This window comes from Tripterygium wilfordii, chromosome 6, assembly GCF_013401445.1.
Source record: "Tripterygium wilfordii isolate XIE 37 chromosome 6, ASM1340144v1, whole genome shotgun sequence".
In the NCBI taxonomy this organism is placed as follows: Eukaryota; Viridiplantae; Streptophyta; class Magnoliopsida; order Celastrales; family Celastraceae; genus Tripterygium; species Tripterygium wilfordii.
Window position 1 is genome coordinate 4,323,115 of NC_052237.1, and position 24,331 is coordinate 4,347,445.

General features: G+C 36.9%; 2 protein-coding genes across 6 annotated transcripts; one reads left to right on the top strand and one right to left on the bottom strand.

Annotated features, from left to right (window-relative positions):
• Positions 1 to 927: 927 nt before the first annotated feature.
• LOC119999450 (protein GLE1) lies at positions 928 to 12,252 on the top strand. Of its 3 annotated transcripts, none has more exons than XR_005468418.1 (16): positions 928 to 1,159; positions 1,235 to 1,402; positions 1,499 to 1,657; positions 1,830 to 1,944; positions 2,101 to 2,249; positions 3,075 to 3,246; positions 3,881 to 4,094; positions 4,849 to 4,958; positions 5,491 to 5,561; positions 7,249 to 7,330; positions 8,146 to 8,223; positions 9,917 to 10,000; positions 11,005 to 11,136; positions 11,372 to 11,494; positions 11,572 to 11,852; positions 11,927 to 12,252. XR_005468418.1 is itself a non-coding variant. In XM_038847019.1 (15 exons), exons 1-15 carry the CDS (start codon positions 1,149 to 1,151, stop codon positions 11,791 to 11,793), a joined length of 1,890 nt encoding a protein of 629 aa, XP_038702947.1. In that variant the 5' UTR covers positions 928 to 1,148; the 3' UTR covers positions 11,794 to 12,252. The 3 variants fall into 3 exon arrangements, 1 of the variants encoding a protein (XP_038702947.1); XR_005468417.1 differs by having other exon boundaries at positions 929 to 1,159; positions 11,924 to 12,252; XM_038847019.1 differs by having other exon boundaries at positions 11,572 to 12,252.
• A 2,054-nt stretch (positions 12,253 to 14,306) lies between these two features.
• LOC120000792 (E3 ubiquitin-protein ligase RGLG5-like) lies at positions 14,307 to 16,669 on the bottom strand. 3 transcript variants are annotated; one of them, XM_038848926.1, is made up of 10 exons: positions 16,397 to 16,669; positions 16,181 to 16,265; positions 15,953 to 16,093; positions 15,648 to 15,859; positions 15,493 to 15,572; positions 15,287 to 15,392; positions 15,063 to 15,190; positions 14,796 to 14,958; positions 14,648 to 14,704; positions 14,307 to 14,562 (listed from the first exon to the last, which is right to left on the bottom strand). In XM_038848926.1, the coding sequence occupies exons 1-10, from the start codon at positions 16,571 to 16,573 to the stop codon at positions 14,482 to 14,484; spliced, it is 1,230 nt and encodes a 409-aa protein (XP_038704854.1). In that variant the 5' UTR covers positions 16,574 to 16,669; the 3' UTR covers positions 14,307 to 14,481. The 3 variants fall into 3 exon arrangements, with proteins under 3 accessions (XP_038704854.1, XP_038704853.1, XP_038704855.1); XM_038848925.1 differs by having other exon boundaries at positions 14,648 to 14,710; XM_038848927.1 differs by lacking the exon at positions 14,648 to 14,704.
• Positions 16,670 to 24,331: the final 7,662 nt, after the last annotated feature.

Consider the following 24,331-nt stretch of genomic DNA (forward strand, 5'->3'; position numbering starts at 1 on the left):
GAATTTTGGGAATCCACAGAAGGGTATTGCCTATCATGCAATTGTTCGTTGGCTGGAGCAATACAAGTATACAACTCCTCAAGTTTTTACTTTCAAGCACGGCTTCAACTTAGAGAAAGTTACAAGATCATAGAATCGATTTACCATTCCAAAAGGAGGGAAGAAGCTTAGTAAGCTAGTAGCTAGAAAGTGGCTCCCTCTGTAGCTTGCTCGAGGGGAAAAGAGATTTTCTTTTTGAAATGAAATTTCTATTTTTTTTAGGTCTTCGTGCTTATTCGAAAGTGAATGGCATTGTCTGAGTTCTATGAACTCGAGGTGTGAGGGGATAACCTCCCTCAACATCGGATTGTCACAGATCCGGTGTTCGTTGAGTGAATCACCGATAGCGACGTCTGCCTATTGGGAAATCAGTGGTCAACGCCAACATTTGGTGTTTTATCTCAACTCCATATACAAGGACAACACCGAAAACTCACCATTGTAGTAGTGGCGTGCCGGTGGCGTCACCAAAGCTCTCTCTCCGTGCTCCATGACGTTCTAGCTTCCATTCTCCACCGCGCCTACGTCTCCGTCGACAGAGACACTCTCCTCTGATTTGAGCTTCCAAGGCTTTGAATGATAAGGGTGTTTTAATCCTCAGCCTCAAAATATACGAAGTCAACGTAAGTCGGGGTATCCTCAATAAGAACTGAGGGGTGACTAAAGCTCTCCATTAGTTCCGTAACAACTGTGGGCCTGGGTGGGCCTCGTTACTGCTTTACGTCATTCTATTTACGGCTCCTCTTGACATGTGTCTTAAGCTGATGGCGTGGCTTCTTTTTAAAATACGCATCACATAATGGGCTTTGATGATATCCCAACGGGCTGAGGGATTACGGGCCCAAACAGTCCCAATCGGCAATCAGACCCTAAATTTTGGGTTCGATTTCGGGGGCGGGGGTTGGGTTGAGGGCCGCGCTGGTTCGAAATTGAATCCAATTCGACCGGGACGTCGCGCCTGAGAACTAGGAAGAATTGCTGTTGCTGCCAAGTTGGAGACGCATGTTTTCACCTCTCCTTCAATTCCCTCTTTTTCGATCGGAGCTGAGAATTTGATTTGTATTGTCTTCCTCTGTCTAAGGCTCCACAGTCCCCATTGAAGCTGCGATATGTCTCCAATGTAAGCTTTCCTTTAGTCTCTCTATTTTAATTCCTTGTCATGGTAATGCGTGATTCATACGCATGTACATTCCAGGGGAGCTGTGAGATTGGAACTTCGATGTCCGCAACAAGTTCATGGAATTGCGTTGGACCCCGAACCCAACTGGAACTTCGATTCCCTATTATCGGAGCTCAATTCGCTGGAGACGGAACACTACGCCTCTTCGACAGTTCCCATTCCTTTTGTCAAAACAAACCCTCGGTAACTGTGCTTTTCAGTGTGTAAAGCTGTTTTTGTTTCCCTGAAAACCATGTAAGATATTCGTTGCTAGTTTTGTTCACCGGTGTTTCTGTTTAGGGATCTTTCCAACGGGCAGACTGTGAATAGGAGAGGGAAAGCCTTTGTGATGCGCGTGTCTGATGATGATGGGGCAGAAGATTTTGAAATTGAGGGTGGGGATTTAAATCATCAAAGTATTGTGGTGAAACGATTCCATTGTGATGATCTGTATTTGAGGTATGCAGTCAAATCAGCAGAATGTCTTCTTGTATAACTGTTACTTCTATTTCTATTTTTATGTAATAAGTTTATTTTGGACTACCTTTTGGGTACATTTTGTGTTTTTGAAATTTTTTTTTTTAAAAAAACTGCACCAGGCTGTATGCATTCATTTTTACCTTGGTGGCAGTGATGAGTCTGACAGTGAGTTGGGCTTTGAAGAACAGTCCGACTTGATGGATCGGATGGGTGTAGTGGAAGGTTCTCTGTTTGAGCTGAACCATGATTATCAACTCGGAATAAAGGTATGAACTTGTATTTATGCAAAAAAATTGTGCTTATTTTTTATTGTGATATCTTTTAGTATTACCAATTGTATGTTCTTCGACTCATTTAGATTTGTGAGTTTTCAGGCATATTATTGACTGATGAATGGGACGGGTGTATTTGCATGGTAACAGGAAGAAATTAGGAACCAAACCTTGGAATTGGTGGCGGAGCTGACGAGGGAAAGTGAGAAATCTTCTTCTGCATTCGCCCGTGTTGATAAATATAGACAAGCACGGCAGGAAATGGATAGGAAACTTGATACTCAATATCAACGCAAAATGTATGTTTGCACCTTCAGTTTTCTCTATATAGAATCTTCAATTACCAAATTTTAAAATTCTTTAATCATTTTATTCGTCAGATTCGTCCTTTTCTGTATGTTTCAATAATTTTGACATAATGCTGCTCCATCTGGTTTGAGAATGACCATGAGACTGTGCTAGGGGATATGAGAACCCTGCAATTCATTTTTATTAACAAGCGTTGAAGATTATCGATTTATTGGCCATATGAAGGGGAGCACCTTTAATTCTGGGATTTCTCTGTTGTACAAGTTTGAAGTGGTAGAAGAAGTCATGAAGTTTCAGTGTTAACTTATCTTCAATCTATAACATAAACATTAGAGGGTCTAATTTATTGCGAACTTTGTTTTCCTTGCAACACTTATGCTCTAATCTTCTGGATGTTCATTGTAATCCAGGCCCTCCAAGTATGTTGGAAGTGTATCCAGAGAAAAGAAAGTTTGTTGGAAGTATACATATTTTTATGTCAACTATTACATAAAACTATTTGCAGTTGCTATGAGTTTTTGGCAGTGTAGACACTGTTTTTAAAGAACAATTTCAGCATTTAGTGTGATAAATGTGTGTCTGATTAAATAAATTCTAGTTTTGAAAAAGACGTTCTAATTTCATTTTACCTTATCTTTTGCCATTAGCCTAAAAGTTTGATTTTATATGAACTTTGCATTTGCTCGTGTTGCCATTTGTTGTTGCAACATGACATAAATTGTTTCAAATTTTGTTTTTCCTTTGCATTTTATATCCTGGCTGTTAATAAAATATTGTTGATTCAATTTCTGACATTTTTCTGGTAATGATTGTAGTGCTGAAGCGCTTGATAACCACTTGACGGCTGTTCAGCGAGATCATGAACTCAGATCACAAATGGAAGAGAGGAGAATAAGAAGTGAAGCAGCTCATGAAGAGGCAAAGAGAAAAGAGAAGGCTCTAAAAGAAGAAAAGTTGCGCCAAGAAAAAGCTAAAGCAGAAGCAGAGGTTTGTTTCTTTGGTCTTTAATCTCCTTGAAATCCTGCAGTTACTGTTTGGCAATTCTGCAGTTTATATGTAAGTCTTTTTTTTCCCTAATTTTTAAATATTATCTGGAATTTAGTTGTATTAAAGTCTTTTTTTTATGTATGAATTGACTCTCTTTGTGCCTGGCATGTGAGTCAAAGAAATTTTCCTTGGCATCTGGAATTCAGATATTTCATTCTTTCAGTGCGTGCATTTTCAAGGCAATTCTGTGTAACTGGATTTCAGGATGTGTTGCCAGAGGAGCTTCAACCCATTTCATGCCATTTAAGTCTATTTTCATTTTTCACGTTTTACGAGGAGCCTGGAGCTAGCCAAAGCAAAGACCAGTAGTTGCTGGGTTGGGTTCTGATGCTGTTGCCACAACAAAACAAATAAATATGTCTATCATATGTGCTTGGGAATTTTTACTAGCATGATAGGATGCTTCGTACTGGCCATGTTTTGTTTTTGTGATGCTCATAACCGTTTTGCTGGGATCTTGGTGTTCTTTAACTGACAACTCAGCTCCTCCTACAGCATACTGCAGTATATCGTTCATAAATTTTTGGCAGATAGTGGTATGATCACCAAGTTGAAAGGTTATTTCTGAATGCAGGCCAAACATCGAGCTGAAGAAACAAGACTGGCTGCTTTGGAAGCTGAGAGGAGAGTAGCAAAAGAAGCTGCAGAAAAGGAAGCTGCTGAAGCCTCTAAAAGGGGCACATCTCTGTCAGAAGTGAAAGCTTCAGGACATCAAGTCGATTCCAGATCAGGAAATTCAAATCCTGAGAATCGGGGATCTGGATCTACTAGATCCAAGCAATCAACTGGTACTTTTTTATTTCTTCTTTTTGCTATGTGGTTATGTTTTCATTGTGAAGTTAGAAACACTTGAAGAATCCAACATGACCTTATTCACAGCACTTAGAGGTGCCATACTATTTCTTGAAATTGCTTTACTTATGAATAAAAAAACTTTCGCTTTTTTCTGTTGTAATTATGTAATGAAGCCAAACAGCCTGAGAATGCTCATGGAAAACTTCTGCTCCCCTTTTTTCTTGGTTCAGAATATTTACATCTTCTCACTGTCTCTCTTAAAGATCTTGCTAATGATGAATTTATTTGTTCCCTTGAACTTGCTTTGTGAGGGTTTTATCTTTTAATGAATTGTGATTGCCTGATTGGTTTTTTGCTAAAGATGGAAAAATGTGTATTCAGGGGGTATGGGAAATCTCTTCTCCACATTCTCCCTCAGTCATTTATCCAACTCAAGCAGCACTATTTACAATACCCATCATTTTTGTTCAGCAACAACAATCTGTTTATTATATTTTATTTTTCATCTATGCATACGCCATTTGAGCCTCGTTCAAATGAATCAAACCATGCACATCAACTAACTAATTGCTCGACTGCTGCATCATTCATATTGGCCATTCATCAGTTTTTTTGTTCTTTGATGGATGGGATTTATGACTATATGTGCATTGTGTGCCGCTCAACTTTTGAGACTCATATGTCTCACACTTGTTTCATCTAAGATTTTCACTTTGTCGAAGTTTTGAACTGGCCCTTTTGTGACAGGTAACATAGTAAAAGCTGCAGACAGTGCTCTTCTTCTTGAGCAGGGTAGATTTCAAAAGCTTAAAGAGTTGGATGAAAGAAACCAGTCACTAATATCCAATTCCAATTCGGTATTGCCTCATTAGAGATATTAAGTTTGAAGGCTTTAATTCCTGTTGTGTATTTATCAGTTAATATAGCTTATCCAACCATATTATATTCAACAATACATTATTAATTATAATTTATTGTTGTTTTAAAGCTAATATGCTGGAGCTGCATTTTAGCCCATTTTTTTTTTCCTGTGTTTTTTTGGGACTTCTAGTTGACGTTAAAAGGATTTTTGCTTATGCTTATTTTATCCAACCATGAGGCATTCAACCATATCTTATTTATCCTATAACATTCATTTTCTTGAAATTGACAACACTGGTGCTGCATTTTAGAACATCTATTTTCCATTGTTTTACTTGGGGCTTCAACTTGAGACTTATAATCTTTCCTTGTTATTTATGTCGCCTTAGATTTCTTTTTTCATGTTTCTAATGTTGTATGGCATCTGATCATGTATCAATGAAAGGTCTCATCTAGCTGTAAACTTTTCCTCCAGTTTTGCTTAGTCCTTCCTCTGCATCAATTTACCATGGTGTTGTTGTTGGTTAGGATTTCAGCAGATACGAAGGGCTTATTGCTAGGTTGATAAGACAAATAAGGGGGACCAAGGAGAATGTCAGGTAACACAGAATGTCCTCATTAAGTTTGTACATTTTTCTAATAATTGTGCCAAATATATAGCTTCCAAATTTGAATAAGGGATGGTAAAAATATAAGCGGGTGACTGCACTGTTGCAAAAATCCCTCTAGTCGGCCGACTAGTCGCTAGTCGAGGCTTGCCGCTTCGATTAGAGGGTAATGGGGCCACTTAGTCTGTGAAGCACCGTGTGGCAGATCTGCGATAGATCTGTTCTCTGTTGTCGATTGCTCTCTCCTCTATGGGTTCTCACTCGTCGATGGCTCTGTCCTCTTTGGGTTCTCTCTCGTCGACGGCTCTCTGCCTCTTTGGGTTCTCTCTCGTCGTTGGCTTTCTGCCTCTCTGGGTTCTCTCTCGTCGACGACTCTGCCTCTCTGGTTTGTCGATGACGCGTGTCTCTCTAGCTGGTCACTGGTCGACGCTCTGTTTGGTTAATGTTTGTGAATTGTGATACAATAATATATTAATATCTGTGCATTGTGATATCCTCGTGGTTATAGAACAACCAAACAAAAAAAAAAAAATTGACTTACACTGCCACTTGTTCTAACATGAATTCCAACCACAAAATCTAATATTGTTTAGTAGTCCCGGTTCCATTACTGGCATTACATGAATTCCAACCACAAAAATGTTTTGTATATATTCAATTGCAATTCATTTTTTAAAAATGATGAATAAATTATATATTGTATGTATATATGATTGTATGTAAGAATTTGTCATTAATCTGTATGTGTTCAAGGTATTATTTTCATTTATATTGTATTTTTACACACACACACACACATATATATAAAAAATTAAAAAAACTCAAACGATTAATCCGATTAATCCCCGACTAGTCCCCGATTAATCCAATTAATCCCTAGTCCCTGTGAACCACCTAGTAGCCGACTAGCGATTTTTGCAACCATGGGTGACTGTAAAAGACAAATGTAAGTACTAAGAAATGATGCGGACTCTCTAGGTTAGTGGAGGCCGCTGGAGGGTGTAGCTATGGATAGGAATGAATAGGAAAGGAGAACCCACATAGTGGGTTTAGACTGATTTCACTTGTGTGTTCTTATAGCTGTTTCCAAACTATTTGTGACAAAGGCCTCCATGATGATACTACTACAACACCTGCATTCATGCATCCCAAAAGCAAAAGATTTCTGTTTTTATGGGCTGGATATTACCTTGCTAGTGCCGAATTATCTACTCATTGTCTAAAAGGATATTACAAATAATCCATGGCCTGAGCGGCCCAGCCTTTATTTTGCTATTGGTTGGTATCGCAATAAGTGTAACCTTCACCATCAACCTTGCTCTGAAGGTGGAGGTACCTTGACACTTTTCTGCTTCTGGTGTAGTTAGTTTTTACATGCACGAGTTTTTGGTGTTTAGTTCTTCTTTCAATGCTCAGCAGTGCCATCTTTCTTTTCATATCATTATTGGATTGAAAAGAGAACTGCCTTTTTTCAGTGCAAGTCTTCCTAATGATTTGGGCATATTTTTTAACAAACCATAGCTGCATAATTTCCCCATCTTGATGTCTCTTAATTTTTTTTGTACTGCTGCAACTATAGATATGTTTTGTTGGATTATTTTTTAAAAGCATGCTTGAGTTTTGTTTTTGTTTTTTTGTTTTAAATTTTAATTTGCAGTGCTATTTCTCCATTTTGCAGTGTTAAACAAAGTGAACTTGTAAATATTATGAATAATCCATTATGCCCGCAATCTATAAGCGTTGCGACATTTGCAAAGAAGGTTAGTTTTCAATAATTTTGCCCCAAAACTAGCAACATTTTCTACCACTGCTTATCTTATTTCCTTTGAGATGATGGAGTGATTGAAAATCTGGGATCAAGAACAATTATTCAACATTGTGTGGAAACTTCGGGATTTTCTTTGAGACCATGAGCTAGAATTCGAAATCATAACATAGTATTTCCGAATTCTATATACATGTATATGTGTGTGTTTGTGTATATGCATATATACTAGTGTCATCTTAGCATATGTTCGGGTATGAATGAAAATAAATAATATGTTGTATTTTCTTTGAAAAGCTCACAAAAATCTTAATGTTTATCTTAAAATAAATTTAAAATGGAGGGCCATAGGTTTATTTTTCATTTGTATTTAGTAGGGATCCAATGGTGCCAGTGACCAGTGCTTCATAATAATATATTAATATTGCAACGACATTAATTTATTAGATAGATAAACATGTGATCCAGTGGTAGAGTTGCAAGGGTGCAACCTAGAGGTCACAGGTTCAATTCTTGGAAACAACCTCTCTACATAAAATATGGGGGTAAGGTTTGTACATCTTGTATGTCCCCGACTCCTGTCCATTGCGGGAGTCTTGTGCATGGGTGTTGTTTACTATTACCTTTACTGAAATGGATACTTGTGCTTCTGTTTCGGCATGACCGGTACTCAGAAATTATGCATGTATTATTTAATGCTAATTGTTTATTTGCTTTTGGTGCTTCTCTGCTAATGTCTTCTTTTGCTAGTTACTGGGATGTATACTTAAAGATACTCGTTACTGAAATTCCCAACTTTTGATATGACAGATTGTCTCGCGCTGTCAAAGCCCCGACGATAGTACCGCTTTTGCATGTGCTCGTGTGATTGTTCATGTCGTCTCAAAGGTGAAGCTTGCTTTATTAATTCCGTCTGTTGGATTTGTGCGCCTGTGTTGCATATGTGCATGCTTATGTGGTCTTGGTATTTGTAAGACAAGTAATATTTGTGTGACTTGTGCTTAGCTAGATCTTTCGCAATGTTACCTGCTGCTACTGGCCCCTACTATTTGGCTGTCGCATATAAGGTTTTACCCTTCACTTGGGATCAAGTATGTCAGTGATGTCTTGATCCCAGATTCTAAGGATTCTTGCTTGACCCAAGCTTATCACAAGTTGGAAAAATGAGACTGTTTATCAGGCAATTGGATAAACGTAATAGTCTTCATGTTTTGTGCCTTTGTCAGTGGTGGTCATCTCTTGCACTAACTTTGTGAGGCATAAAGGGCCGCAACTGAGTCTAGCTATGTGATCTAAGCGTCTGACTAGCCCCAACTAGTTTAGGTCTCCTTAATCCTTATGCATATTTTAAGCACTTGATTGGGCTTGGTTTTTATCTGTTAAGTTCTTTTGTTGCTTTAACTTGGTGGATGCAGGTTTGGTTGTCTTTGGAACCTATTCAATAAGTTTTCTGCAAAACAAATAAAACCATCATCCAGTTTATTGTCTAGTCATTTTAGAAAATGGTAGGAATCAAGGAGAAGATATCTACATGCTTTATCTAGTTATTTTTATTGGATACAGGTTTCTCATACATGTTAAGATCACTTGTTTGACTAAAATAGTTGTTAGAACGTCAATTATTGTGCATGTTTTGCTTATCAACAAGCATAGAAAGATGAATATATAGTGCTACTGCTTAGTCATACTCGTATCATCTATTTCTGTTTTCTGTTTTTTAAAAAAAAAAAACAACTTAAAACACTTTTTCTTTTATGAATGTTTAGGGGAAATGTTTTCCTCCTCTTCTTATGATCATCATTTCAGTAAGTCATGGATTTTAGTCAAAAAAAGGAAGGACAGGACTCCATCTTCAACTAGTTCTCTTATTAACAAAATAGCATAGTAAAGACTAATAAAGGACTCTTCTCCTAATAATTCGAATTTCCAGCAAACCAAGAAATTCCAAATATATCTTTACTCACAAGAGTCATAGAAAACTTAATAAAACTGTCCTAGCTTTGAACTAGCATAAGAAAACCTTAAAATTATTATCAAACCTAACTGGAGTAGAATCTAAAAGCTTCCGGATAGTCCATGAATCTTCATTGAGTAGATCTTGGAATTTACTCCTTAGGGACCTCATTAGCTCCTGCATCACTTTCTCACAAGATAGAGCATTCTGTACTGTGGTAGCTATGTTGATTGATTGCTGAGTGCACCACTGAAGCCCAATCTCAGATTAATCTGCAGCCACTATTTTGTTACTGATGTAAAGTAAAATTAAGTCATTCCTAAATGAAGAACAGTACAAACTAGCCTGATCTTATATATTTCAGGTCAGCTACATGAATTCTTATTGAAATGTTACTCAAGTGTCCATGTGGGAATTTTAGTTTGCTATATGTTATCTTTGTTGAAAATTACTGAAGAGTCCATCGTGAGGATTCTATTTCACCACCAAATTTTCTCTAAAGTATAATCGAAAAGCCAACCAAAGTAGAGTATGGCCTTAAAGTTTTCTCTTTGATTCATTTTATTTTATCGAGAAGACATGCCTCTGTTTGTCGGCGTTAGTCTGATTGTTTTCTCCCCTTTTCAGGTTCCACAGGCCTTGGATCCCATCCTAGCTGAGTTCCATAGAGCTTGCATATACACTGTTCCAAAGCATTTATTTAACTCAGAGGTGAGTTTGTCTTTCAACTAACATGGGCCAATATATAGTATGCACTCTGGAACCAGGCCCCTTTTTTCGGGATTCTGTCATGTACTAATGTTATGATGTTTCGGATGTATTGTGTACGTGCGAAACATTGCACGGATTCTGCATAATGAATTTGGCCTTTCCTTTTCAAATCTTGTTTCCATCCAAATACCAACCATAAAGGCTTCTTATGCTGTATGTCATATGAAGAAGCCTGAACCCTAACTTGTGGCAGTTCATACTTTTGTAGCAGACAAATTTCCTTGTATAGTGACAGTACCATTTTACGCAGCATTTGTTGCCAGAATTTAATTTTACAAATCCAATATAAACTAGTGGATAGCTTTACTATCACTACACTAAGTGCACAGTTTCTTCTATTCCCTGCTACCCTCACTTCCTTTTCTCTCTCTCAGTTTTCTCATCATTTACCTTTTTCCGTTTTCAAATGGGAAAATAAGTTAACTTTTCAAAAATTAATTGAACATGCAGATGCTCTAGGATGCTGAAATGGCTCAATTTCACCAATTGCCAAAATCCCACTTCCAAGTTCTTAGATATTTCAAATATAGCTTGATTTGAGTTCACGATCAATGTTAACCCTGAGAGTTTACTTACCAAAATGACTTATGTTACCCTTTCACAAGTCATCATATTTAGACGTCAACAGATTTTATTTCCAAGATATTGCTCAAGTTCATTATCAATTTAACCAACTTGAGTCACTCTCTATTATTGACCAATGGAGCCTGTTGAAGTTTGTTTCATATCACCAAACTCTAAGTATATACTTCCTGAAGTAATCTATATTTTTGGTATGAACAGTTGATTGACCATTCTTTCCTCCTTCCCCCATCCGTTAACAAATTTAGTGTAAAAGGAGTCCAAGAAAAACCATGTCCAAGATTTCTTCGCATATGATGATTCTTTTAGTATGCTTGTCCTGTGGCTATTTTTACATGATTTCTGCGTATTTTGTGCTTCAGACTGCATTTAAATCGAAAGAGGCTTACTACAAAGCCATTGGATATTGCGAAAACGATGGCAAGATAGAGAGTTCCAAGGATTATTTGAGACGATTAGAGTCTTACATGAAACTGTACGGGGCACTAGTCCAGGTTTGTCTGTCTTATGTAAAAAAGAGAAATGTTATCGTCTAATTCTTTTCCCTTGGGTGTGTTTGTGAATGTGTGTAACCTTGCATGTGTGCATGTTGAGTAATCCTAAAAAAGTAGTACACGTGATCTGGAAAATTAAACGCAATCAACATCTACTGGCATGGGACCTTTTTTTTGTTTTCTCAACTGAGTTATGATGAGAAGCTGCCCATCAACAATACTTTTCTTTTTTCAGACAGAAGTTGAGGGTGTCCAGAACCCTCATGGCATCAAAGAAGGATGGGCCTGGCTTGCAAGGTTCTTGAATTGTCTTCCTGCTAATATGTATACTGGTGTCGCACTAAATGCATTTCTCCAGGTAAGTTGACGGAGAAACTGTCTTTTCCAAAATGATTCCCAAAAAGGTAGAGCTGAAAGCATTGTTCTTTCTTGCAGACAGCTGGATTTAGTCTGTTCCGGAATTACAAATCTCAGTTCAGGAAGTTGCTTCGCATAATTTCTGACCACTTTCTAAATGCACTGCGAGCACGAAACGATTCTGACATGAATTTGCTAATTTCAAATATTAGTGTTTACATAGAAGACTCTAAGTTCCTTCAGGAGCCAGAAGGAAGGAGTCTGCAACAGGATTTGTTATCTAGCAAGTGGATGCCTTGACTCTCGTGACCATAGTTCTTACAATCAGCCACCAGACCACTCATGCACTCGGACATTAGGTAGATTTTTCTCTTATAATAAAGTTATTGGTAGATGATTTATTTAACTCTTGTTTGTTTTTTATTGGCAGTAGGAGAAAATGCCTTTGTGCTCTGCCTCTGTCTGGTATGTTTGTATTGTAGTTGTTGGAACTGATACACATTGAAGAAATGGAACTTTTATTTGTTAGGCAAGACATTTGACGGTCTTGGATTCAATTCTCACGTCCAGCTGATTATGGTTTTTAGGTATGGGACCGCTATGTGAGCAGAAAATTCACATTTGTCCAGCCTTAAATTTACATTTGATTGTTCATTTGTAGTGCTAAAAACATTATTTAGTTTGCAATCCTCAAAGATTGATTGAAATTGACTTGGAGCTGTTATGCCAGGAAGCAACAAGCAAAAGCAAGTCCCCTCATATGCTAATCTATGTTCCTCTTTATATAGGTGTTTTATTTGTGACTAGTGTATTTTTTGAGTATCTAATTTTTGGTCGATTTTTGTTGATGTGGCAAATGTTTTGTTACTTATATGACACGTGGTTTTCAGACTTGTTGCCACATCAAGTAAATAGACGGAAATTGTAATGGAATATAATTTTGAAAGTTCAAGGGCTAAATTGACCCATTCAGAGGTCATGTCAATGCTTATCACTTTAAAATTTAATTTTTTTTTGAGTACAAGTACAGATGCAATATATGACATTATTGACACAACATCAGATAAAGCCTATGAAAGTACAGATGTCAACAGGTCTCACATAGGAGGCACAAACCTAGCCTATGCAGGGGCACAAACAAAACTCACGCAGGGACAGACCAAGTCCACGCACCTCCTTATAAATATTCAGGAGGATGTGAGACTAGAACCCATGACCTGAAGTTAGGGACATGTAAAGTCATTGTCACTCAATCAATAGTTCATTTGCTTAAAATGTACTAATAGTAAGAAACTAAGAATAACATAATTGAAATATATTTTCAATGTAACTTTTAATGATATATATTATAAAGAAGACATTAGACCAATGTTATAAAATTGACATTGACAATGTTTTAGAAGATTCAATCCATTAGTTCGAAGATTCAAGGTTTGAAGTGCACATTTTGCTAATAATTTAATTTATTTATAAATAATTATAATAATATCACAAATCAAATCTTCTCTTAATTAGATATGGTTGAGATCAAAATTTAAACAATCCAAAATTTCTCTATTAAGGTTCTAATCTGTGTTTGGGATACCATTGACGGATTGGGTTTGGGGTATTGAGTTCTGTTAGAAATAATCTCAAGAAGAGACATGATTCAACTTTTTTTTGGGATGCACCCATTCTATTAGTGGATCAATACCCGGTTTCACTAAAAAATGCCAATTGGACCGGTTTTGATAATGGTGCACTAGACCCCCGAGACCACAATGATAAAAGGTAGAAGTCTAAAACAACTCGAGTATCGAGAGACTGTTTTCAGTAATTGAACATAGATTTTCAAGGTAAATTATTATATTCATCAAAATGATTTTAACACCCATTAAATTTTTTTGATGTATATTAATCTCAATAAACCTTCTAGAGTTGCATAAGACCAATGAAAACTTAATAAATATAAGACACATCCCAAAGAACCATTACAACTCACAAGAAAGACTGTTAAAATACCAACATATATCACTTTAAAAGACACAAATGACATCCAAATTCTAAAGCAACTTTATGCTCTTGCATTACTCACTCAAAATAATATTAAAAAAAAAGGAAATATGACCTTTTTTTTTAAATCAGAAAATATGTCATTTTAACTCAATAATATATTAAAAGGCATAAATATTGTAAGAGATGAAATATACTTGATGCATTTTTTTTAGTTAAAATTCCTTGCATAAGTGGTTGCTTAATATTCCTTTCAATTATAAATAATTTAAAAATTAAATTGTTTGATATAACAATCAAATTCATGGGCACCTAGTAATAATAGTAATTACTATACATATGATAAATTCTTTTATACTGACGTAATCTAAAATACGAATTTCTGTTTTCTCGTTAACTAAGATCGCAATCTGCTTCCTCACACCGGAGTCACTGAAGGTGGTGATCACAATCAATGACAAGCGCCGGTCATGAAAGTGGTGTCTTCACCTGAAACTGAAAGCATGCTCTTCACCTGAAGTCACTGAAAGTTGTGTCTTCGCCTGAAGGTATGGTCTTCCCCCGAAGTCATTGGAAGTCCTGTCTTCCCCGAAGGCATGACCATTGCCCGAAATTACTTGAAATAGTCATCGGAAGCATGCATATCCTGGGCTTTGAAATCAAGAAGATTGGGGATTGTTCCAAATCAACGACGGAAAAAGAGGTTCGTAATTTAGGTCCATATCTCCGTATAAGAGAATTTCTCACACACATCATTATCATATGGAACATGACAAATATAGTATCACCAACTCATGAATTTATATATCCACAAACTATCCAAAAATATAACATAGAACTACTACTCTAAAAGAGTAAAAGTTACCATCTCTCAGTAGCCTAAATTCTCATAACCAAGTATTAAATACATGAAATTAAGGAACGAAGGAAAGAAATCAATGAGGGGGCTCAAATCTATGTACAACCATTGACCTACTACTTCTCATCTACAGGGCATCAAAAGAGCCTGATTCTAGTCTTGATCAGAGTTCGACAGATCGGGCACGACTCAAGACCACCTCCACAGCCACAGCAGGTCTGCAAAAACATAAGTTATAAAGGAATAAACTCATATTAATTCATCACAACATAACCACCATGAGATACACACACACACACACACCTGATGGCCGCAGCCGAAAGCCATGTCCTTAGCATTAGTAAGACAGACGGGGCAATCCTGTTGCTGTCCATTTTCACAAAAGATAAGTTCCCTTCCAAGTGTTATTGAACAATGACAATGTCAGCATGGAAAATATTGATTTGTGTACCTGATTATCTTGAAAATAACTTGAAGATGGAGCTGAGACAATCGGTTGCTGCTGAAAACTTCTCAGACGGGAAGGTTTTGAGCTGCTGCCGCTGCTGAAGGTAGGTGCACCATAGATAGGTGGAGGCAGAGGAGTTCTGTCTGGTGCAGTTCCTCTCCGACGGCTGCTTCATTATTAACAGAGCGTAAATGAGTCAGTCAATCTTGTAAAACTAATAAAGGCAACTTATCAACTTCCATAAGACTTGAGAGAGAGTTGATAACTTACCCCAACAGACCAAGCTCAAGAGTTGCTTTGTATTGAGAAGGTATTTCCATCAATGCTGAAAGAGCGAACGCTGTCTCTTTTCCGGTTGGATTCACATTCTTCGACATAACCTCCGTGAAATTTACAAACTAAGAAGACAAAAGGAATACAGTCCTTCAGATTAATTGATTTTGAAAGAATGTAATTAACAAGCAAATAAAACAAAATGTTAGCTAAACTTTTACCTGAAAATTATCAAATGCCCTGCAAGGGATGTTATCATCAAACTCCCTCATCATGGCCCAAGGTCCATCCCCGACTCCAACCAAAACTATCGACAAAGGGTATTGACTGCAATGAAGTAAGCATCATCTAACAATATAACTGTACTGTCCTATACTTACTAGGTATGGACAGAAAAGCCTAAAGTTACTGAGAATTCAGTTATTACCTTGCTTTCACTATTGCATCAATTGTACTTTGCTCTTGTGGGCTAAGATTTCCGGCATTCATATCAACACTTCTTGTGACCTGATTCAATAATCAGAATGGTGTTCACTTCTAGAAAAAGATAATATGCATTTGCAGCTTCAATGAAACATATACCTGTCCATCAGCAATTATCAGCAAAACATGGTACTGGCCACCACTTTGTTCAACAATAGTGATGGCTCTTTCAATTGCTGGTGCAAAAGATGTAGGTCCAGCAAGCGTTAGCTGTGGAACGATTTCTCTGTACCGTGTCAGCACTTCCTCAAATCCATTACAGACTCCCCCATCCGGATAAAAACTGAAGACATCTTGATCATGTGTTGTTGCTGCAAATACATACATACATGCAAAAGTGTTATCTGATATGTATGATACAACATGAATGATTGTACTTGAAACAACATTTTCAAGAAAATTACCATCGCCAAATCCGAAACAAGGAATCAAGTTATCCTCGTCGAAAGCAGATAAAGTCTTTCCAATGATTGAGATTGCTTGCTCGTAAGGATTTTGACTGTTTCCAAGATGATGCAGGCTTCGGCGATTGAATGACCTTCTACCTGAGAAGATCAGTAGAGAAATTAAGTTCTTTTGCGTCGAAAACCCATTAGAAAGATTGAAAATATGGGAGATGACAGACACTGAACCTGTCCATTCATTGCTCTTTGTAAAATCAATGCCAACAATGAGATTAGAAGACTCTAGTCCAGCTTCGGCAAGAGCAGAAGTAACCTGCATTCAATAATCAAACCTCATTGTTTCAACAACAAAACTTCAAAACAATCTTCAACTTCACAGAAGATAAATTCCTCTCAAGAAATTATTCCATATATGCCAATAAACTGAAGGGTGTCAAAGCAAACCTGATCCAACGTGTGGTAATTGTCAGCAATTCTGGAGTATCTTCTCTCCAATCTCCTCTGTGGTTGTGGGCTAGCAGCAGGTGGTGTTGACGGAGCTCGGTGACGCTGCCGTTGATACGGTGATTGTGGCGGCAGATACGGGTACCCTGTTGATCGTTTTGAACTCTTACCTCCCATATTCAATCAAATCTTGGTATCAAGATCGAACAGCTCTGTCTCTGTGTCTCTCTAGCACACCTGAGATTTATTGATCGATAATGTAATCAAGACACAAAATTCACAATGATCTTGCTTGCTCTTTATACGTTTGTTAAACTATTATCTATGATTTAAAAAATAAGAGGAAAAGTCGTGGAAATTTCAGGGTAGGAGAAAAACTAATACGCAAAACAAAGGCTAAGATTTTTTTTAAAAAAAGAAGCTTCAAGTGACTGATTCAAAGAAAGAACCGACCGACCCTAGAAAAAGCACGAACCATTGATTTTTATAATTTTCAAAAACAATGGTAAGATTCTGAGAAAAGAAAATGCAGGGACGACGAAAGCTGGGTTTTGAGGGAAGAAGACGCAACGTTAGTGAAGTCACTCTCTGCGCAATACTATAATCAAAACTGGCGTCACCTTTCAAAACTGTATGACCAAAGACACTCGCTTTTCCCAGATATAAACCATCAAATCGGATCATATCTGCCCTATGAGATTTAAATATAGAGGGGGAGATAAGTTTCGGGTGCAAGAAAAAGCAGTTGATACTTATAGTGAAACTCGTAAAGTAAATCTAATCCAGTTGAGTTTTCTCTGCTGATCCGAATTCTTATCCACGATTAACTCCTTAAACTGAATTACTCTTATCATGAAAATAATTAATTAATACACTAATTCCTAGGCGTTTATTGTTATTGTTATTTTTTTTTTTTAATCTTTTGCTGCTTCTTTCAGGCTTTTGTCGTGTTTGATAAGGTTAAAGTATCATGTTTTTGTTGGTTAGAAAATTTCATGCAATGTAATCACATGTTGGTCGAGTCCAACTTCAGTGCTTCACTTAGATTTTTAACACCTATCATCTTATGTTAAAAAAAATTGGAACTTTTGGTTGGATCCCAAGTTGATGGATTATTCTTGTCACAAATCAGTTGTCACACAGTATATATACATATGATTTTGACGTGTCAACCAGCTGTATTATGTTGTTATTTTATGACTAATGTATCATTTATGTCTAGAAATGTAAACTAGAGGCCGACCTAGAACAGCCGACAAGCATCTCGCCATATTCGTGGGCCGGTCGGCCCGCTCTTTCGAGATTCCCAGGTCGTGTTGGACGAATCTCAGAATATAAGGCCGGACAAGCTATACCGAAGGGCTAGGCCGAGCAGGGCCCAATTTTCTTTTCAATTTCTTTTTTTTTTAATGAGTTTTAGTAAATGCATTAATTCAATCTTCTTGTTATTGAAGAACTGTAAAGTTCTTCCAAAAAAAAATCTCTGGAACGACAACCATTGCACTTATTATCATATCCAAACGACATAGCTCCAGATCTAGTTGATCGATTCAGCGGCGATGAAACTACTCCTTTCTTCAGCTTCTTCGGAGCGGCTGCTGCCCTAGTCTTTCTCTTGTAATTAATCGCTGATAGGAAGTTAGGAACCTAAAGTGTTTCTTTATTTCTCTCCAGTAAGGACCATATGGTGAGAAAGCCATGTCTAGGTTATAAGAAAGTCTTCCTGAACCTGCCAAGGGAGGTCTACTGCAACAGTGAATATCATGAACCTTTAAGACCTCTCTTGCAGCCTCAGCGGAGGAGATTACGACCGCCGGTACACGAGCCAGCTGAAGGTACATGGCAGGGCCATATTTCTGTGAGAGCTGCCACAAGGAACGGTGAACCAAGGCATTAATTTGATGCAAGTCTCCTATGATAGGAAGCTTTGGTGGGCTTGGTGGAAGCTGCAGCTTGCGATGATTTTTAGCTTCAATTCTCTTTTTCAGGAGTAGTAGTAGAGAGACGAATGACAGAAGCACAAGACACAGAGTTGGAGTATAGATTGCCATTTTTGGATCAGTATTCTCTTCTGGCTATATCCTTAAATGTCTACATACATATACACACATGTTATCACGTACCTCGACTGTCCCAAAATGAGTTGTTGTGTTGAGATCTTTTTGGCTGTATGGGATCAGTCAGGCGGTCATGCTTTTGGCTATTTGTAGTTACCAAACAATTATTATGGGCGGTGGTTCTAAAATAAGCTTTAAAATGGACAAAATGTATTAGGAAGTTTGAATATGCACTGAATGCAGTACATTATTGGGAGTTGGTCTGGTAAGTTAGAAACATGCTAGTTATCCCCACTCATCAAGGTTCAAACCATGAGTCATTAACGTAGGTTTTGTATGTTATTATGAAGCGTACTGACTAGTGTCAGACGTCATTGCTAGAGGGACAAGAAGACCATGCTATCATGCATGCACAACCCTACCACTGGTGGGTTCAACTTCTTTCAAGGGCTATATTTCTTTACGGATTCTATAAAATAAAAATACAGATCATTGTAAGTTTAGATTCATGAATATTTGGTCACCACTTGCCGTGGTTGGGATCTACCGACGTGGGTCCTTGACCTTATTCAAATATAATAAAACACAGGAATATGAAGGCAATATTTCCAATTGACTTTTCATGCTACTCCAGTCAGTCCCTGACTTCTTGTACTGTTTTGATTGGAAATTTCCTAATGATGTGAAGACATGGAAAGGAAGATGCAGGTTTTCCTAGTCCTACACTACTCCTACCGTCTTGAATGGAAAGTACCAAGTGAGTAACAAGTTAGGAAGATGTAATCAAATTAATGCTCAACAAGAAGGGAGAGGCTAAATAGAGAGCCAATTTTACTTTGTGGAGACCTAAGCTTATGGGTCTATAGCTATAAACAATGTATTTATTCTATCAAATCAAATAATTTAATAAAAAAACAAATAAACACTTCTTTTCATGTTTTTAAAACCTAGACTTTTTTACATTGTATAAAAAAGAATAACCGCACACGATTTTTGATAATTATATAATTGTACACGATTTTTGATGTTATTTTTGACAGTATAAACACAATCAGTGATATACAGATTTTCAGAGATATTATACACGTTTTTTATTCGATTTTTCATTGCCCTACTTTTATCTGTACATATTTATGTTCCTCAACTTTCATTAAGACAAAGGATTTCAGTTCATGAGAAAATGCAACAAAGTTCATGGTTTAGCTCACATAGTTACATTGACCAGTTTCCAACTCATTTGCATCCATATATTATCTCTGTGACTGATGTTATTGCTTATGAGAATTGTAGTTTTCGTGCTATTGCGTAGGCATTACGTATGGCAGAAGGTGAAAATACATGGCCTCGTGTAAGATATGATTTGCTAACCGAGCTGAATAATAACGCTGATGAATATGCATCATTATATGGAAGTTATGAAAGGTTTTCGTTCATAAAAGAAGCATTGACATTTTTTGAGAGAGATAGGCCTCCATCATTGAATCATTGGATGAATTTCCCTGACATGGGTCCCTTGGTTGCATCATGGTACAACGTTGTTTTTATTATAATTAGTGGATCGCAATCCATGACGTTTCTTCCATTGTAATCTGCCCCACCACTACGAGAAGAACAATGTGTGATATGTCTTGGACATGTTAACCAAAACCACTTTATGGAAGTATCTTTGGTTCCTAATGCTCCAATGCCTCCTATAATGATTCAATGGGACACATTCACGCATCATTGTGCAGTACAGTGGGGCATAAGTTATGAGCAAAACTTTAAAGACTACAGGCATTTACGGAATCCATTGAGTGTTTCTCAATTAATTGTACATTTAGATTTTGATTAGTATTTTATATGGACTTGTTTTTCCACTTATACGCAATATTAGCTATTAAATAAAAATTATCACTTTCACTATTTTTGTACAAATATATATGATCAAATCAAATAATTATATAAATATGTACAAATAAAAGCAAGGCAATGAAAAATCGAATAAAAAACATGTATAATATCTCCAAAAATCTGTATATCACTTGTTCTATTTACATTGTCAAAAATAACATCAAAAATCGTGTACAATTGTACAATTATCAAAAATTGTGTACAGTTATTCTTTTTTATATAATGTAAAAAACGTATAGGTTTTAAAAACATGAAAAGAAGTGTTTATTTGTCTTTTTATTTTATTATTTGATTTGATAGAATAAGTACATTGTTTATAACTATAAAGTCGTATGAGCCTAGAGCATCACATCAAATTACCTAAACATGATTTTATCTATACAATAGGGAATAAATATAGAGAATTAGTAAAAAAAAACCCTACATCAGATTACCTAAACTTCCCCTATTTTACAGAACTGCTATAATGGTTACCTATATGTAGGGAACCACTGTTCACATCTCTAAAATTAAAATATTATTTTTTATACTTTGTCTCATCTTTCCTCTCTCTCTTTCACCTCTCTCTCTCTCTCATCTCTATCCTTCCTCTCTCTCATCTCTCTCGTCGGCAACACATATTTGGTGGGAGCAGATTTCGACCCGACCCACAAAGAAGAGAAAGAACTCAAGATTTGGGAGCATATTTAGGAGCAAACCAGTCGTTCGCAAGTCTTCTGCAAGAACCCCATCGGACAGAGAAGCGATTGTTGAATGAGATGCTGCCATGACAGACCTCAACAAGGAACCCCAACGATCTTCAATATGTGCTCCTCGAGGACTTGAATTTACCAGAATAGAAGAGCTATCAATTGTGGGTCATCCTCAAGGACTTTAAATTTTGGAAAATACTTATTGTCGATTTACCAGAATAGCAAAGACTTGTGTGGAGATTTTTTTTGTCATTTTAGATATTTTAAATAAAATTTATTTATATTATTTTAATGTAATAGAATTAATTTAATAATAAAATGAATAGAAATAAATATTATTTTAATGATGTAGAGAATATGATAGGTAATCTGATGTAGTGTTGGTTGGATAGAGAATCTGTAAAATAAGGAAAAGTGACATTTTGTCTGTATTTTAGAAAATTTGTGGAGATAATCTGATGCAGGTGCTCTTAGGTCTCTACAAAGTAAAATTGGGTCTGTATTTAGCCTCTCTCCAGCAAGAATACTTTACTTTGACAGCTAAGAAGATTTGTCAGATGTTACGATTAATTACAGAAAGTGGAAATTATAAGTCTCATTCTTATATGGTGTTACTATTTAAACCCCCCATATTAGGACACTTGCAATGGTAAATTATTGTTGGGTCAATAAATATGTTGTCTTTTGTTAATGTGGTTGTATTGGAAAATGTGTTTTGCTAATATGGCTGTACTGAGAGACGTGTTTTGCTGAAGTGGTTGTATTGAGATTGTGTGTTTTGAAGTAGTTTTGTTGGGGACAACATGGAGGCATGGAATGTTGTTGGTCTCCATGTTGGATAAAAAGGGATAATGTATATAAATTTGTTGATGTGACTATATTGAGAAATGTGTTTTGCTAATTTGGTTATACTGGGAGACGTGATTGACTTGACTTTTTGTGTAATAGAGGTGGGATCGGGCCAATATTTTTGTTGGCCCAGTAAATAGGGCACCATTGCAGTTGCTCTTACTTCTTACACCCCCATGTCATGTCAATTAAATAGTAACGCCGTTATTTTATTTCTACATTGTTGTATACACAGACAGATATGATATGAGATGAGACAATCCGCTCCAATCCCAATAACTGTCTAATCAATGGGGGTGTAAATAATAAAAATAGGGGTTTAAATAGCATCATCCTTACCAACCCAAGTCAGTTGCAAGAATTCATTGTCAGAATACAACTTTCCCACGTAACAAAAGAAAGATCATTCACGTTATTGGCGCCGAAAGCTTAGTCTTTGAGAGACGATCGATGGAGGACGCTTAATTGTCTACGGAAGCAGCTGGGAGCCTGGGACAGATGGATCGATGCCATAAAAGGGTAGGACCACAGGGGCTCAATTTTCTTGAAAGTTGGCACGTTTTATCACCATTCGGAAATTAAATGATAAGAAAGGTAGAAGGTAGAAAGTGAATCCTTAACCACTCTGAGAGTGATTCCTTAAGAGTGTGTTTGGATTGAGGGATTTGGGGGGAAGGGAAGAGAAGGGAGGGGAGGGGGAGAGAAGGGAAGGGAGAGGAAGGAGGATTATTTTTCCCTCTCCCATGTTTGGATAGATAAAAAAAAGAAGGAAGGAAAATTTGTTTAATTTACTAATTTATCCTTATTTTTATGTTAAAATATTATGTACAAGGGTAAAATAGATATTTAACTTACAAATGACTTAATTAGTAATCCCTTCCCTCCAAATGACTCCATTTTGGAGAGAAAGAATTTTAACAAAAATTTAATGAAATCTTCCTTCCAAATCCCCTCAAATCCCTCCCCTTAATTTTTAATAAACTATCCAAACAAGAGAATTGGAAGGAAACTCTATTTCCCTTCCTTTCCCTTCCCTCCAAATCCCTCAATCCAAACACACTCTAATTGTCCGCCTACCAGAACAAGCAAGCTGATATGTCCTGAATCAGCCACTTTTTACTACCATATTGCTAGGATAAGATCTGTAAATAAAATCCTATCTAGTATGAAAACTCTACCATGTTATATTTCGGGTTAAACAAGTCAGAAGGAGCGAGCATAAGTCTAAGAGCAAGCCAAAGAAGAGAAAAGAACAATTCTATTTGTACTTGGAATTTATATTAATCCTGAAACGGGTAAATCAATACTCAATCTAAGTCTACTAAATATTAGAAATATTAATTTCCACATGTTGTAGTTATATATATATATAAGCTAATGTCATTTATTATGATCTTTTTGTAGCCTGAAATTTCTCTGTCTAGGGTGATTATTCACCATGAAAGTGATAATTTTGTTGGATATATATAGCATGCATAAATCAATATAGTAATAATTGCATAAACAATTACACAAACAGTAACATAAATAAAATCGATTATATTAAAGAATACCAAACCAAAACGTCAAGGCAATTGATAGGAGAATAGCAAGGAAGAGTGAGGTACGGTGTGCGCCGAATCTCCTTAAAGTAAATTTACTCCTGCCTAGCGGTGTCTAGCAACTCCGAGCAATCACCTCCCAAGATACAACGCTCCTTTCATCACCTTGTTAGTGACACTCCAAAACAGGTAGTAAAAACGAACCAAGTAAGAACAACACTCTCAGACTAGAATTTTGGCAGAGTTTTAACAGGGGAGAAGTAGAAGAATTTTGTGGCAACAACAAAGAAGGAGAAATTTCGTGTGTTTGAGCTTGTTGCAAGTCACTCCTTATATAGGAGAATGTGCAACCAACAACCACTAAAAATCAGCAACCATCACTGATTTTTCTGGCCTGCAACCAACCCATATCTTGGGTTGTTGCAACTGACCCTTAACCAGGTAATGGTGCAACCACCGACCCATGACAGGTGCTAAATGGGCTTTCTCTTATATGAGCTTGGGCTTGTAACAAAGTACAAAAAATTTAAGATGTGAATTGGATTGGGCCTAATCACAAGCCCACCACGCGCGACCAAACCTAGTCGGCCGGACGGCGGCGGCACGCATGTGTTTAATCAATTGGATTGGGCCTAATACCGAACCAAGCCGGCCGGACAACGACGGTGCACGTGTGTTTAATCAAAGCCTATAATGTGGAGCCTCTTACTCCTACAAAAGCTTGAGTGCCCTTGGGCGTGAAGTCTTACTACAACACTTGAGCTTTAAACTACACATCCACATGGTATTTTTCCAATGTGATATTCACACACACACTTATAACTAGGGCATTTTGTTCACCATGCTCATCATGGTCACTTTGAAGTCTTTTTACATTCAACCAAAAAATGATTTGGTCATACT

Coding starts and splice junctions, on each gene's coding strand:
- LOC119999450 (XM_038847019.1), top strand. Junction 2,250..3,074: donor ACTCAATATCAACGCAAAAT/GTATGTTTGCAC, acceptor TAATGATTGTAG/TGCTGAAGCGCTTGATAACC. Junction 10,001..11,004: donor AGCATTTATTTAACTCAGAG/GTGAGTTTGTCT, acceptor TTTGTGCTTCAG/ACTGCATTTAAATCGAAAGA.
- LOC120000792 (XM_038848925.1), bottom strand. CDS start 16,573: ATGGGAGGTAAGAGTTCAAAACGATCAACAGGGTACCCGTATCTGCCG. Junction 15,573..15,647: donor TGATAATTGCTGATGGACAG/GTATATGTTTCA, acceptor TTATTGAATCAG/GTCACAAGAAGTGTTGATAT. Junction 15,393..15,492: donor GATGCAATAGTGAAAGCAAG/GTAATAACTGAA, acceptor ACTTCATTGCAG/TCAATACCCTTTGTCGATAG.